Source organism: Heteronotia binoei, chromosome 8, assembly GCF_032191835.1.
Source record: "Heteronotia binoei isolate CCM8104 ecotype False Entrance Well chromosome 8, APGP_CSIRO_Hbin_v1, whole genome shotgun sequence".
NCBI lineage: Eukaryota > Metazoa > Chordata > Lepidosauria > Squamata > Gekkonidae > Heteronotia > Heteronotia binoei.
Genome location: NC_083230.1, coordinates 92143653 through 92159778, shown reverse-complemented (window position 1 = coordinate 92159778; position 16126 = coordinate 92143653). Strand labels below are relative to the sequence as shown.

The following is a 16126-nucleotide window of genomic DNA, read 5'->3' as shown; positions in this document are numbered from 1 at the left end:
TCAGGGATCAGGAAGGAGCGTGGATGCAAGCCAGAGGATAGACTTGTTGTTTCCACAGGGTTTCCAGGTCCTGGGTGGAGCTATATGGAAGTCTCAATCAGCCTGCTATCTGGGTGGCAGTGACCCTGCTAGAACTCAGAGCTGAGAGATCTGAAGCATCGGCGTGCCTCATGTCTTCACTCTGAAAGTCCTTTCCGGAGCCTGCTTCGAACTCTTGAGATGGGAGGAGGAGAGCTTGGAGGAGATTGATCATCAGCAGCTGGTGCCTGGAGAGTGATTGATGGGCCAGCTGCTGTTTGTTCAGCTGAGGAACTAGCTGGCAACTCTTCCAGCTCCTCATCAGGGCTCATGACATGCTACTAGTGAAATGAAGTCATTAGAACAGGACTCCCTCCCCCCCCCCCCCCCACTGCTGCAGCTCACTGACCCTCTTGAAATTCAGTTTCTGCTGTGGGGCAGATGGGCGGCAGTATGAGGAAGGAATCTATGAAAATCATCCTCCTTCACTAGTAGAAGTGGCATCCAACTGTTTATGATTTAATATGTAATCAATTAATTCTACTGGCGATTCCAGGAACAGAATCTAATGAGAATCTCTTCAGAAGTCCCTCCATTATATTCACATGTGCACTTCCAGGAGCATGTTTTTGGGACTGCAGCCCTAGGCACTCTGACAGTCTGCATATTTGCATGTTAAGCTACGTATCTGCAGCATTTATGCATTCTTGAGTCAATAGAAATCATCCCAAGGAATGGTCAGATCTGCAATTAGGTTTTTTTGGATGCAGAGAAAACAAACAAGTTAGTTCAGTCCATTTAATTCCTAACAGCATTTATACCATGTGTTTCTATATAGGTGAAGAAACTGTTCAGATCCATGGATGTTTCCTATTTTTCCCTTGAACTTGACCAAACAGGTAAGGCAGTTTACATTAGAGCATTATTGTATGCCAAAGAAGCCAAACTGTGGATTGGGAGCCACATGTGGCTCTTTCACATGTATTGTGTGGCTTTGAAGCCCCACCACCCTATCGGTCAACTTGGAGAAGGCATTTGTCTCTTAAATTACTTCTCGAAGCCAAGCCAGCCAGAGCTTGGAGAATACATTTAATGTTGTTTTCTTTCCACTTCTCTCTTCCTTCTCCATCTATTTTCCTTCCTTCCTTCCTTCCTTCCTTCCTTCCTTCCCTTCCTTCCTTCCTTCCTTCCTTCCTTCCTTCCTTCCTTCCTTCCTTCCTAACATTCATGTAATGTAATGTAATGTAATGTAAAATTTTATTTGAATCCCGCCCTCCCCCGCCGAAGCAGTCTCAGGGCGGCTAACAACATTTAAGGTGAACAACACAATAATAAAACAATAAATTCATATTAAATTCACATTAAAACCAATCAATGATTAAAACATTCCTAGATCTGATACTGGCGGTAAACATTATTAATCTGGCGGTAAACATTAATTTAGTCATTGGTGAACGCCTGTTTAAAGAGGACGGTCTTGCAGGCCCTGCGGAACTGGTCTAAGTTCCGCAGGGCCCGCACCTCCTCTGGGAGCTGGTTCCAGAGTTGTGGGGCCGCAGCGGAAAAGGCCTGAGTGCGGGTGCTTTGAAGTTTAACATTCTTTTGGCCCAGGGATATTCAGTCTGTTTTTTCCCACTGACCTCAGTGCTCTCTGGGGCTCATATGTCTTGTGGCTTTCAAACATCTAACATTTATTCTATGTTGTTCTTATGTAAGCAAGTTTACCCACTCATTGCCAGACTGTACTTGCTAACTTGAAATCCCCACTTTGCCATGACATTCCATGGGTGACCTTGGGACAGTCACACTCTTCAGCTTAACATATCTTGCAGGACTACTGCAAGTATAAAATGGGCACAGGAGAAGCATATGTCAAAACCTGGGTTCTTTGGAGGAAGGGCAGGATGTGAGCCCTTCTGAGTTGCTTGGTGAGATTGCTTCTTCAATAGCTGGGCAATCAAATGATGAGATTAAGATTCTGTCTTGAATTCTGATTTGGTCTGTGAACACTTCTAATTAAAACAGAGATGACACTAACCAAAAGCTAGAATTTAATGTTTGCTGCATAGTTGGTGTTAGCAACGGTGTGCTCTGAAGAATGGCCATTCTAAGGTTGCTTTCTGCCATGGGTGGCCATGCCCAACTCAGACTTAAAATGAATGTATTACATGACAGATTCTCCCTTGCCCATTAGGATTTGGCTAGGGAGTGGAGCTAGAGCTTGCATTGTCCTGTTCACTTGACCTGGAAAGGGCAGAGGCTAAATTCCTAGTACTTGGATCAGGCTTGGCCAATCCAGAAGCTCTATGCTGCCTGCCTATCAAGGAAGCCAATGTTGTACATTCCTGTTCTCTTCTGTGCTTTAAGATGAGATGGCCCTGAATGTGAGGCGGGGGTACTCAAGCCCTCATCAACATTTCCTGCTGTGAATGTGCCTAACAGGGCTGCCTGGTGGCATTAGCTGATTCACCCATGTACTGGAACCAGTGTGTTAATCTTCTTCTGTGTCCTCCTGGCTTGATCTATTCATGAGTAGTAGAATCTTAGGTGTAATGTGATGACAAGGGTGGTTGATTGTGGTCTATGTTCTCCTCCTGTTTGCTTACATTGTATTTTTGTATTGTAAGCTGTTTGGACTATCCATTAGAGAGAAGAGTTACATGTAAATGTTTAAACAAACAAAGGTACTTCTTTCTCTTATGATAATATTCCATGAGGGTTCCTAACACTCCTTCAGCAAATGCTGAGAGATTTGTGAGGCTGTGTCTAGGAAGGACAGAGTTTAGAGAGCATGTAATGTCACATCCAGGTGATGCTCTAGGCCACTGGTGTTGAACTCATATGTTACGAGGGCTGGATCTGACATAAATGAGACCTTGTCGGGCCAGGTCATGTTGGGCTGGGCCATATGTGTACCTATTTAAGATTAGATAGCCGGGATATAAACTTTATAAAGGACACTAGCCGGGATATAAACTTTATAAAGGACACATACAAACACAAAGATTTTTTTTTAAAACTTAAACTTTAACTTAAAACATACTTAAAACATTAGCACTCATTGGTCTTAAAGGTGCTTTCTTTTGTATTTCTCCCATGGGATCCAGGGAACTGGGCAAAGGAAGCTCTGGCTCTTTCCTTCCTTCTCCAGAGGGCCAGGAGGGGGCGGAGCCTCAGCCAATAGAAGGAAGAGAGGTTTGGCTCAGTAGCTCTGCTGTGCGATTGAGAGAGCCTGGCAAAGCAAGATATCCTTTCCCCCCTTCCTTGCCAAAGGAATAGCCTCAGCCAATGGAGAAAATATAGGTTTTGCTCTGTAGCTTCTGTGCTATTGAGCAAAGCCTGGCGAAGCAAGCTGTGATGCAGAAGGAAGCAAGAGAGAGAGAGAAGGAAGGCAGATGACAGTCAGTTGCTTGGGGGTCTGATAGGAGCCCTCTGGGGGCCTGATTTTGGCCCCCGGGCCAGGCTGTTTAATTCCCCTTCTCTAGGCTATCTTTGTAGTGTTTATCATAGAGACTAGGGGAAATTCTAAGAGCATCACTATTGTGGAGGCCCAGTTTTTTTTCCCACTCTTTAATTCCTCCAGAGCAGAAAATCAGGGCTTTCAATGGTGGGTAGATGGAGGGGGGCAGCTATGCCATAACTCTGGTCACTGTAATCTGGGGGGGGGGGGAGGAAGAGATGGTACAGGTCTGGCTCCAGGGGTCAGCTCCCTGGGTACTCTAGTCCTAGAAAGGGAGAGCAGAGGTGCTTCCCATAAGAAAGCAGCAGTGCATTTACAGTGGAAACCCACTATTGCTTTTAGAAAAATAAGTCGGGAAAGCGGCTAGAAGTGCTTTTTATTTTCTGTATTGAGTGCACCCAACTGGCCCCTTATGTTGATCACACTGATCTTGCCATGCTGATCCATGCCACTGCAACCTCAAGTCTAGATTATTGTGATGTGTTTATACTTGGAGCTGCCCTAGGTTTGCCAATCCTCAGGTCCAGCAGGGGCTCTCTCCCGCTTTCGCAGGCTTCTTCCTGCTCCCAGTCAGCCTGGCTGGCGGGGAGGAAGCTTTGCCCCACAGCCACCATGTGCCTTTCCACCTCCAGAGGCTTTTGAAAGGTTTCCTCTTGGGATGGTGTGTCTGTGTCTCCCAGTGGCTGTGAAACCAGCCTAGACCCTCCATTGGTTGCAGAATCTTTTCAGAGGTCCTTTGCATAGGAATGGTAAACTTGAACCTTTGGATGCTCTATGTTGCTTTGAAGAAGTTGGAAGTTCAGCAACTCATGAGTAGAGATGCCAATCCCCTGCCTCAGAATCATCAGAAACGGGGGGGGTGGGGGGGGGGATGTCTGCCAGACACTTCATTATTCCTATGGAGATCGATTCTCATAGGGTATAATGGAGAATTGATCTGGGGCTCTGGAGGGGCTGTTTTTTGAGATAGAGGCACCAGATTTTCAGCACAGCATCTGATGACTCTCCTCCAAATGCTCTCCAAGTTTCAAAAAGATTGGACCAGGGGATCCAATTCTGTGAGCCCTGAAAGAAGATGCCCCTATCCTTCATTATTTCTAATGTAGGGAAGGCATTTAAAAGGTGTTTGTATGGTTCCTTTAAATGTGATGGGCCAGAACTCCCTTTGGAGTCATAACTTTGCTTATGGCTCCACCCCTAACGTCTCCTGGCTTCACCCCCAAAGTCCCCAAATATTTCTTGAATTGGACTTGGCAACCCTAGGCTGCCCCTGTAAAGTTTGGGAACCTCAGCTGGTACAAAACGCTGCCAGTTACCCTGTGAGATCATGTAACATTAAGTGCATCACTAACAGGGCTTTTTGAAAAAGCAGGAACGCACAGGAAGGCCATTCCAGCTGGCTTGGTGTCAGGGGATGTGGCCTAATATGCAAATAATTTTCCCACTGGTGTTTTCCTACAAAAAAGCCCTATGTGAAGCAATGGTGACATCTGGGGGGAGTGGCCTAATATGCAAATGAGTTCCTGCTGGCCTTTTTCTACAAAAAAAGCCCTTTATGACACTTACCTCCCTTTGGGAGTCTATTCAGCTGTAGTTATTCACATTCTTTTTCAGTGGCTGTGTCAACACTTTGTAACAGCCTGCCAGATATGGTACAGAAAGCTCCTACACTCCCTTCCTTCCATAAGAGGTACAAAGTGGAATTATTTCAGTTTACCTTTTAAATAAATTAAAGGCCAAAGATGAGAGGAAAAATGGCTGGCTGATGTCAATAGGGAAAGATAGACACTAGTAAATTTGCCAATTCCATACTGAGAAATTCCTGAAGATTTAGGGAAGGAAGGAAGTCTTCCACAGGGACATGATGCCATAGAGTCCACCCTCCAAAGCCGCCATTTTCTCCAGGGGAACTGATCTCTGTAGTCTGGAGATCTGTTGTAATTCCAGGAGAACTCCAGGCTGCCCCTGGAAATTGGCAAGCCTAGTGGGCAGCCAGGCTTGGCGTCTCTACAATCTGGGGCAAACAAACTTTCCAGGAGCCAGCTCAGTGACATTCCTGACCAAGAGTTCCTCCCCAGACCTTGGCATTCTAGCTGCGTCTCATCTTTACCCTGCAGGAAGGGTGCAGCAGCAGGGGAAAGAGCTAAAAGACCCAATGAAAGGACTCTGGGAGCCTGGGTTGGAGCAGGTCTGGGTTATAAAGGAAGGAATTGTCCTGACTGAAGTGAATCTCATTAATTGGCTGTTGTTAACTGATGGGAACAACTGAAGTAGAGTTTCTGTAATATCCTGGTGTTGATTAATCTGTGCGGTGGTGGCTAAAGATGGGCTATCCCAGAGGAGTTATGGCTGCTGGCTGCCTGGCACAGAGCATAGGAAGTTGCCATATTCTTCCTCTTTCCTCCTTTTGACCACAGTGCCATTCAAATATAGAACTTTTTCTCAGTCCCTCCTCTTCTAAGAGATGTGGCTGTTGTTTCCTTAATATGTCAGGAATTCCCCTTTTCCATCTTTTGAATGCTGTTCTCCAGGTACCACAACATTGCTGTTAAGGGTGGAACTTCTCTGCTCCCTCCCCCGCTTTTTGTCTGGCAAGTTTCCTTAACCTGAGGCAAAATTCAAGTTTAGATTTGTTGTTTCTTGCAACATTTTTGTATCCAAATAATATACCACATAATGATACAGAAATAATCCCATAGAATGTGCAAGATTAAGTATAGATGCTTGAAAGAGTAGCAGCGGGCTACCAAACTAATAATACAGTGAAAATATTTTTTAGCAAAACTCTCTGAAAATATTTCTCTCTCCAGAAATAGTGGATGCCTGATTTGACGTATGCATTCTATTTGGGCCTCAATTAGTATAGTTTTTAAATAGTTTCCAGGCATCCTGGAGGGATTTGACTGTGGAACCAGTCATGCCAAGGGAACAGCTAACTGGGAACCTCCATTCTGGAGTAGGATTCTGGAGAGGCAGCATATTTCATTTCCCTAAATGAGAAGAAGAAGAAGAAGAAGAAGAAGAAGAAGAAGAAGAAGAGAAGAAGAAGAAGAAGAAGAAGAAGAAGAAGAAGAAGAAGAAGAAGAAGAAGAAGAAGAAGAAGAAGAAGAAGAAGAAGGAGGAGGAGGAGGAGGAGGAGGAGGAGGAGGAGGAGGAGGAGGAGGAGGAGGAGGAGGAGGAGGTTAAAAAACTAACAACACAGCTTTCCATGTGTAGCCTCAATGCCTACTCCTGTACCTTTTTGCAAAGTCGCAGAAACAGGACAGAAAATAGGGTCTCTAAAGCAAAAGGGTTTTTTAAAATTAACAGCACAATCCGGGGGGGGGGAGAAAGTCTTTTGGGAGCAGATGAGCCGCTACATGGGCACAGGAAGGGTGTGCGCCGATGTACAACTGGCGCCGCCACAATGGAGGGAAGTTACGTGGGCGGGGGGCCACCCGAACGCTGCTCCGCCCAAGGGCAGCAGCGCCTGAGGGCTGCACCCGAACGTGGGCGGAAGTAAGGCAGAGAGCAGTGTTCAGGCAGAGGAGGGGGTGGAGTTGGGGGCATGGCCAGGCTTAGGCGGCTTCCTGAGCAGTTTGGCCCATGACACGCCCCCCCCGAGAGGCGCAATGTCACGCCTGCAAAAACAGCGGCGTGTCCCATAGGCACTCGTTGAAACCAAAACAAAGGCTGCCTCCGCCGCTGCGGAAGCTCGCAGACCCCTTAGGGAGTGGCATGACTGCCTCGCCAATCTCCTTACGCCTTGGGCTGACAAGCCCCCTCCCCAGCACCCAATCGTGGTCTCCCCCCTCCTAGAAATACTTCCACTCTGGCCTTGCACAACCCAGTTGTTAGGGAGAGGAGCGCGTGGCGGGAAGGTCTGCTGGCAAGCTCCTGGCCATACAGACTTAGAGTGAGGGACAGGCAGACACGTTGGTGATGGGTTTTGCACCGCACGGTTGCTTTGACAGTATCTTTGACTTGCGAGGGGGAAAGAGAGGTCTCTCCCCTGGGGCTAACTGCTCTTGTTTCCAGATCTTCACAGGTTTCAGGCTCCTGGAGGCTCTGCATGCGAGGACTGTCACCCATGGCTGGGTAAGTTCCACTGTCCCCCCACCCTGGCCTCCACCTTCCCTTGCTCTCAACCGCTCGGTGTGCGAACGTCTCTGGCACTTGAACCAAGTAGTGGGCTCTGGCAGAGGGCATTTGCTGACCCCGCTCCCCTGTGGTGCTGCCTGCTCCCTTCCCTTGGTCTGCCCTCTGCCGCTTTCCCAACTCCTGGCAGGGCATGGTGTGTGTGTGTGTATAGCAGCTGCCTCGTTGCGGGGAGGTGGGTCAGAGACTGTCTCTTTAAGAGCGCGCCTGGCTGAAACTCAGCCTGCTCTTCCAGCTGCCACCCCTGCAGGTGCTCTTGATCTCTGTCTCCGTTCTGCAGGTGGGACTCCAACACAGAGGCTTCCGCGTGTGTCGCTTCACCGCCCCCCACTGCCTCAGCTGTTTCTGCCCGCCACTCTGGATGGAGCTTCGCCCATCAGGGAGATTCTTGCACTCTGTTCTGAAAAATAAAGTCTGAGCTGTGCCCTTTGTTGGCTCTCCTGCTTGGCATCTGCTGCATGTTCCCTGGGCAACCCCCCCCCCGGTCAGTGGCCTCTCCGAGGGAATGCCTGGGAGGGTGGGCAGACTTGGGTTTTTTGTGGGGGACGGTCTATGAGCCGCTACGCTGCCCCCCTCGTGGCTGGACAGGGGAGGGAGAGTGCCGCCCCTCAGCCTGCCCGGGCTGACAGCCTACCCGACCCCACAGGGCTGTTGTGTGCAGGGCACTAAGGGGGGGTTGATGAAGTGGACTCAGAGTTCTGCGGCTGATGCACTCGCACTCTGAGTTCTGCGGCCCCTGGGGGAGGTGTTCCATGCACATGGCAGGGGGCGTCAGGGCAACACGGGGTCTCTGGGTGGGGGGGTGTCTGCTGCTGGGCTGCTCACTCCCAGACACATTCCAGCTGCTGTCTATGACAGTGAACTCCTGCACTTGGTACGTCCTGCTTGTCTGCCTGCCATTGGCAGAGTCTCTGACAGCGGGAGGGTGTGAGGGGATTGATGGCTTCTCCAAGGTCCCATGCAGGCCTGTCTCATCCCCACCCCCAAGCCAGGCTTCTCATGCGCGCATGCCCAGCCTCCTGTTCCCTCCCTGTGTTGGTGGGATGTCTCTCCTTTGCCTTTGATGGTCTGCCCATCATTGGCTCCGTTCTCTGTTTGGGGGCGAGTTGGGGATGGCTGTCAGCCTCTCTGGGGCCGCCTCTCCCCATCCCTGACTGTCATGAGCCGCGGCACATGCGCCTGTACTGACCAATGGGGGTAGGTGGGCTGGCCCTTCCCGTCGGCTGCCTCGCGTGCCTACGGCAAGCTATGCCTCTTCCCTCCCCATGCTCCAGCATGCCGAAGTCTTCAGGAAGTCTACTAGCAGCGCGGCAGCTATGCCACAGCCAGCCGCCACTTATGTCTGGATTGGGTTGCCTGTATCCTTTATAAAACAACTACAGACCAAACGATTCTAATTTAATGTATATCACCTTATTCCTGTTATGTCTTGCTACTTTCTTTATTAGGTATAATAATGTTAAATACTATACATTTAAACATCTGGAAATGTTATGCTGAAAATTGTACTAGCTCAATGTACTGTACTGGCACTATGTATGAACAGAAAAGGTATTAAAATTACTACCTGTGTGTTTTGAAGCTTTGCATGCCCTTGTTAGAGCACTTGCTTCCTGCTTCCTTGTCTGTTTGATAGTTCAAAAGTTTAAGGCCTGTGTGCTTAATTTTTCATTTGTGACTGATACTTTGATATTACGAAATGAATAAATAAAACTTCTGGATTGTCCTGGACACAATCCTGCTTCACTGCAGACCAGCCCCCCATCCACTCCACCCTACTTTCTTTCTAAGACAAGATAACTTATAGGGTGATGAACTCATTTGTTATGAGGGCTGGATCTGACATAAATTAGACCTTTTTGGGCTGAGCCATGTCGTGCCAGGCTGTGTATGTACCTATTTAAGGTTAGGTAGCAGAGATATAAACAAACACAATTAAATATGTTTTTTTAAAAAAACTTAAAATAAAACATTAGCCCTCATTGGTATTAAAGATATTTTATTTGTATCTCTCCCATGGGATCCAGGGAACAGGACAAATGAAGCTCCAGCTCTTTCCTTCCTTCCCCAGGGGACCAGGACGGGGAGGAGCCTCAGTCAATAGAAAGAGAAAGGCCTGGCTCAGTAGCTCTGCTGTGCAATTGAGAGGGCCTGGCAAAGCAAGCTCTCCCTTCCCCCTTTCCTTTCCAAGGGAGAAGCCTCAGCCGATGGAGAAAATAGAAACTTTGGTCTGTAGCTCCTGTGCTATTGAGCAAGCATTGCAAAGCGAGCTGTTATACAGAAGGAAGCAAGAGAGATGGGAGAAAGAAGCAGATGACAGCCAGTTGTTTAGGAGCCTGATAGGAGCCCTCTGGTGGCCTGATTTGGCCCCCGGGCCGTATGTTTGACACCCCTGACCTATAGCATCAGGAACTAGTCAGATGCTAGTGCTTTGCTCAGTCTGTAACCTGGAAAGTGGAGCCACACCAGTGTTACCACATCTGTAAGAAATTTTCATATATGTAGGAGAACAGGGACTTTTTGCATTCATTTTCAAATACATAAGAATTCAGCCTTGTTCATTGCTCCTCTGCTTTTGGTAACAGCTGTTTGAGGGAGGGTAGCCTGGTTTCACTTTCAAGGGTGGCCAATAATTCTCAGGGAGAAAAGTGAGCCAGAGAGTATTCTGGGTGGCTAGAGAGGTTACAGGGCATCCCTCTTTGCAAAAGACACATCTGTGCCAGCATCAGCAAATCATGGGGGAAGACGCCACTCTTCTTGCTCAGTATTCAGATGTTTTTCAGACCATAATGGAAAAGTATCCAACCTGCAAAGTATGTTGCAGTCTTAATTATATGCTGGATCTAATAGAGTTTAAGTTGAACCAGAGATTTCTGGGGAAAATTTTTGCCCCTTTTCTTCCCCCATTCTTTCCAGAAAGCGTTGGCTGAACTTTGGTTGAAGGCTTTGGTTGAACTTGATACCATGTAATATCTGGCATCATCTTATCTAATCAAACCTGCTTTTCCATCATGGCTTGGGAAAGTGTTTCCCTTCCCCTCTTTTCTGGGTATCCAGCCTGATTAAGACTTTTGGAGAATGTGGAAGCTCTTTTGTGCTATTTTTGGGGCCTTTTCCTGTTCAGAAGATATTGGATTTATATCCTGCCCTCACTCTAAATCTCAGAGTCTCAGAGCAGTCACAATTTCCTTTACCTTCTCCCCACCCCCAACAAGCACCCTGTGAGGTAAGTAGGGCTGAGAGAGTGCTCACGTACGTTGCCTTTTCAAGGACAATTCCTGTGAGAGCTATGGCTGACCCAAGGCCATTCCAGCAGCTGCAAGTGGAGGAGTGAGGAATCAAACCCGGTTCTCCCAGATAAGAGTCTGCACATTTAACCACTACACCAAACTGGCTCTTGGGAAATGAAGGAGGAAAAGATAAATTAAAGCATTTGGGGGGAGTTGCCAATGAACAAACTGAAGGACCTGTATTTTCCTTTGCAGAGCAAATAACAGTTTTGGGGGGGGGGAATATAAAGGAGGGAAATGGTTCCTATGAGACATGTAAAACACCCTTTTCTGCTAATGTAGCTCCTGCTATAATCAAATTGGAAGCCCCCACCATCCCTATGTTAAAATTCGATCTTTGCAAACACCCCCAAAACAGTCTCCCATTAAAAACTCTGCTGCCATCAGCTATGAGAATATCTTTGCAGGAGAACACAAGTTCAATCAAACAGCAATTTTTCAAAATTACAATTTTTGTGGAATAATTCCCCCACATAAGAACATAAGAGAAGCCATGTTGGATCAGGCCAACGGCCCATCCAGTCCAACACTCTGTGTCACACAGTGGCAAAAAATTTTATATACACACATACACTGTGGCTAATAGCCACTGATGGACCTGTGCTCCATATTTTTATCTAAACCCCTCTTGAAGGTGGCTATGCTTGTGGCCGTCACCACCTCCTGTGGCAGTGAATTCCTCATGTTAATCACCCTTTGGGTGAAGAAGTACTTCCTTTTATCCGTTTTAACCTGTCTGCTCAGCAATTTCATCGAATGCCCATGAGTTCTTGTATTGTGAGAAAGGGAGAAAAGTACTTCCTTCTCTACTTTCTCCATCCCATGCATTATCTTGTAAACCTCTATCATATCACCCCGCAGTCGACGTTTCTCCAAGCTAAAGAGTCCCAAGCGTTTCAACCTTTCTTCATAGGGAAAGTGCTCCAGCCCTTTAATCATTCTAGTTGCCCTTCTCTGGACTTTCTCCAATGCTATAATATCCTTTTTGAGGTGCGGCGATCAGAACTGCACACAGTACTCCAAATGAGACCGCACCATTGATTTATACAGGGGCATTATGATACTGGCTGATTTGTTTTCAATTCCCTTCCTGATAATTCCCAGCATGGTGTTGGCCTTTTTTATTGCAAACGCACACTGTCTTGACATTTTCAGTGAGTTATCTATCACGACCCCAAGATCTCTCTTTGGTCAGTCTCTGCCAGTTCACACCCCATCAACTTGTATTTGTAGCTGGGATTCTTGGCCCCAATGTGCATTACTTTGCACTTGGCCACATTGAACTGCATCTGCCACGTTGACGCCCACTCATCCAGCCTCAACAGATCCCTTTGGAGTTCCTCACAATCCTCTCTGGTTCTCACCACCCTGAACAATTTAGTGTCATCCGCAAACTTGGCCACTTCACTGCTCACTCCCAACTCTAAATCATTTATGAACAAGTTAAAGAGCATGGGACCCAGTACCAAGCTCTGTGGCACCCCACTGCTTACCGCCCTCCACTGATATGGTTTAAAGCAGGGGTGTCGAACTAATTTATGATGAGGGCAGGATCTGAAATAAATGAGACCTGTTGGGCCAGGCCATGTTGGGCCAGGCTGTGTGTACCTATTTAAGATTAGGTAACAGAGATATAAACTTTATAAAGGTCACAAACAAATTAATTATATAGATTTCAAGTCAAGTTAGCCTTTATTGGCATAAAGATATATAGATTTTTAAAACATGCTTAAAATGTTAGCACTCGTTGGTCTTAAAGGTGCTTTCTTTGTATTTCTACCACAGGATCCAGGAAACTGGGCAAAGGAAGGTCTGGCTCTTTCCTTCCTTCCCCAGGTGACCAGGAGGGGGAGGAGCATCAGCCAATAGAAAGAAGAGAGGCTTGGCTCAGTAGCTCTGCTGTGCAATTGAGCAAGCCTTGCAAAGCAAGCTGTGATACAGAAGGAAGCAAGATATAGGGAGAAGGAAGCAGATGACAGCCAGTTGCTCAGGGGCCTGATTCGGCCCCCGGACCACATGTTTGACATCCCTGGTTTAAAGGTTTAAGCCACACTCCCCCCCCCACACACACACACAAATATCCCACAGATGTAGCAGGTAGCTGCACTGATCCGAAGCAAACATGAAAAACAAAGCCATATAAAAAACTTGTATGAAGGCCAGTCAAAATCACACAGAGAGCAGGCTTCCAACTAGGGGTGTGCATTCGATTCGGCCGAACCGAATCAACCGCCGAATCACCCCTGATTTGGCTGTATACAGAATCACATACAGCCGAATCCAATTGGGACCCATTATGCAGGAGCCGAGTATGGCTCCCCGTATACTTCTGTATAGATATTCGGAAGTATACGGAAATCCATGGAAAAGGCGGGAAAGGGGCTTCTGCAGCCTCAGGGGAGCTGCTTGCCTCCTTTCCCACTTTTGGTAGACTTTTCCTGCCACTCCCATAGCCTCCCTGGGATCAGGGAGGGGGGCAGGGGGAAGAGGAGCCCCAGCTGCCAATCCAAAGCATGCATTTGCAAAATGCATTGCAAATGCATGCATTTGCAGGGCTGTTGTGTAGCTGATCCCCCAGCCATCAGCAACATTGTTGTTGTTTTGATCTTTTGCTTACTTGGGTATCCAAGTAAGCACTTGGGTATCCAAGTAAGCACTGTTGTCTGGCCAATCACAGAGCAGTGCTATTTTTTGAAACTGCTCTCTTTAGGGCCAGAGAACCTTTTTAAGGAGTCTGCCTGGCTGGACTCCTCCATTGCTGCTGTGTTGGTGTGTGAGAGAGATTGTGCTGTGCTGGCCCTTGGCCTCAGCTGCTGCTGCTCTCTCTCAGCCTTACCAGACTTGCCTGGAGTAGAGAAGACGTCTAAGGTAGGACAGTCTTGGGGTTCTTGTTTTTATTTTAGTTGGTAAAAGGACTTTTTAAGACTCAGAGTCCCTTTACTTATCCAGATTTGGGTGGTGGGTAGCTTATTTGGGGTTAGGGGGTTCTACTGGGGGAGGGGGCCTGGGGTGGGGTTTTTTTTTGCCAATTTGCCCATATCTTACTTTTGTGAGAGGACTTTTAAAAGTGCAGTGTCCTTTTACGTTTCCTGATTTGGGTGGCCTGGATTTCTTGGGGTTAGGGTGAAGGGTTTTTTTTTTGGGGGGGGGGGACGGGTTGGTAAAGTTCCTGTATTAAAAGTTAAGTTTTTTACTGTTTTAAAAGGATTCTGTGTTTGATTTGTTGCTGCTGTGTTGTGCTGCTGTTGTTCCTTTTCTCTTCTGGTTCTGGTTCTTGGGGGGTGGTGCTGTTTGGCCTAATTTTCATTGTTTAAAAGGCCACTTTTTAACAATTGTGTTGGCCTTCTGTTTGGATGCTGCAGGTTTTGCATCCTCCTGTCCTGTTGTTCCCCTTTTCCTGGTTCTGGTGGGGGGGGGCGGTTGTTGACTGATTTGGCCTGAGGTTTCTTATTGGTGAAAAGGCCACTTTTTTAACAGTTGAGTTTCTTGGCCTTCTCCTGTTGTCCCTTTTCCTGGTTCTGGTTTTTTTTTGGGGGGGGGGGAGCTGGCACCTGGGTGAGAGACCCAGAACCAGCAGGCTTGTTGTGCTTGGCCAGCTCTCCCCGTGTTGTTTGGGGCAGGGCTGGAGAGCTGGCATCTGTAGATTGTGTGTTCTGTGGCAGGGAAGCTGGCACCTGGGTGAGAGACCCAGAACCAGCAGACTTGTTGTGCTTGGCCAGCTCTACCCATGTTGTTTGGGGCAGGGCTGGAGAGCTGGCATCTGTAGATTGTGTGTTCTGTGGCAGGGAAGCTGGCACCTGGGTGAAAGAGCAGGCTTGTTGTGCTTGGCCAGCTCTCCCTGTGTTGTTTGGGGCAGGGCTGGAGAGCTGGCATCTGGGTTTGCTGCAGCCAGGTCTGCAGAGCAGACCTTGAGCAGATTGTGTTTTGTGTGGCAGGGTTCATAGAGTAGATAGATGTATAAGTGCATTTGGGTCCTATAGAGATTCTCTGGTGTGAAGTTAGGTTTGGCTTTGGGTGCCCCAGGAATTGGACCCCCTGGCCCAATCTTTTTGGGACTTGGTGGGTTTGTAGGGGAGAGTCCCCTGCAAATTTGGGGGCTCTCCCTCAAACCCCCTCCCCTCCAGGCGCCTTCAAATATACCCTATTTGCCATTGATTTCAATGGCCCATAGGGTATAATGGGGCCGTATATTCGGAAATAGCCGCGCATCTACCGTATATGTGGCTATTCCGACTACAGAATTCAGAAATATACGGGATTCCGTATCCCCCCCCCCCCTGTATATTTCCAAATCCGTGTACTACCAAAAAATTTTTTTTGCACATCCCTACTTCCAACCTTCAAGTTAGGGCTTCCAATCTCAGACTGGAAAATTCTCAGAACTGTGGGGGCAAAGAAGCCTGGGGAGGGCGTGGGTTGGAGAGGGAGCTCAGCAAGGATGTGATACCCATTTTCTCCAGGATTGATCTCCGTAGGCTGGAGGTTAGTTGTAATTCCAGGAGAAGTCCAGCTGCTTCCTAGAGGTTGGCAACCCTCCTGAGGTCTACAGAGCCTCATACAGCTGGAAATTAAAAAACAATGTGTAAAGGGAGAGTTTTAAGCCGTGACTTCAAGGCCTCTTCTCTGCATCCTGTGAACCATTTGAATAATTTATATATCCTGCTCTTCAGCCCAAAGCCTCTCAGGGCAGCTCACAGCATAACAATTTGCACAATGATAATATACATTAGTATTTAAATGTCACCCAAACCTACATAATAAGACAATCTAAAATTATATAACTATTAAGATAATGTAAGTATTATAACTACAGCTGTTAAAATAAGAACATAAGAGAAGCCATGTTAGATCAGGCCAATGGCCCATCCAGTCCAACACTCTGTGTCACACAGTGGCAAAAAAAATATTAAAAAATAACATAACTACACAGAATAACTTAATTTTAAAAACACAACCAGAAGTTCAAATAAAAGTAAATGCAGAAAGCAACTTAATATAAACTTAAGCAAAGCTTAGGGAATGTAAGTAACAGAACAGAGAGAACTTCAAGGTAATTACATAAATTACTGAAATTAAGCAAGACAGCAACCAATAAAACAGCAAATGAGAAATTTCTTCATATCTCATTAGGTATCAGAAGTAGGGTTACCAAGTCCAATTAAAGAAATATCTGGGGACTTTGGGGTGGAGCCAGGAGACATTGTGGGTGGAGCCAGGAGCA

The 16126-nt window shown here is 47.2% G+C and overlaps 1 protein-coding gene across 1 annotated transcript in view; it reads left to right on the top strand.

Moving 5' to 3' along the window:
* The window catches only part of TXNRD1 (thioredoxin reductase 1), a 95454-nt gene that overhangs the window by 32218 nt on the left and 47110 nt on the right, over window positions 1-16126 (top strand). The window contains exon 3 of the mRNA XM_060245586.1: window positions 857-917. Within this exon, the coding sequence (XP_060101569.1) occupies window positions 857-917 (61 nt within the window). The remainder of the gene's footprint in view (window positions 1-856; window positions 918-16126) is intronic.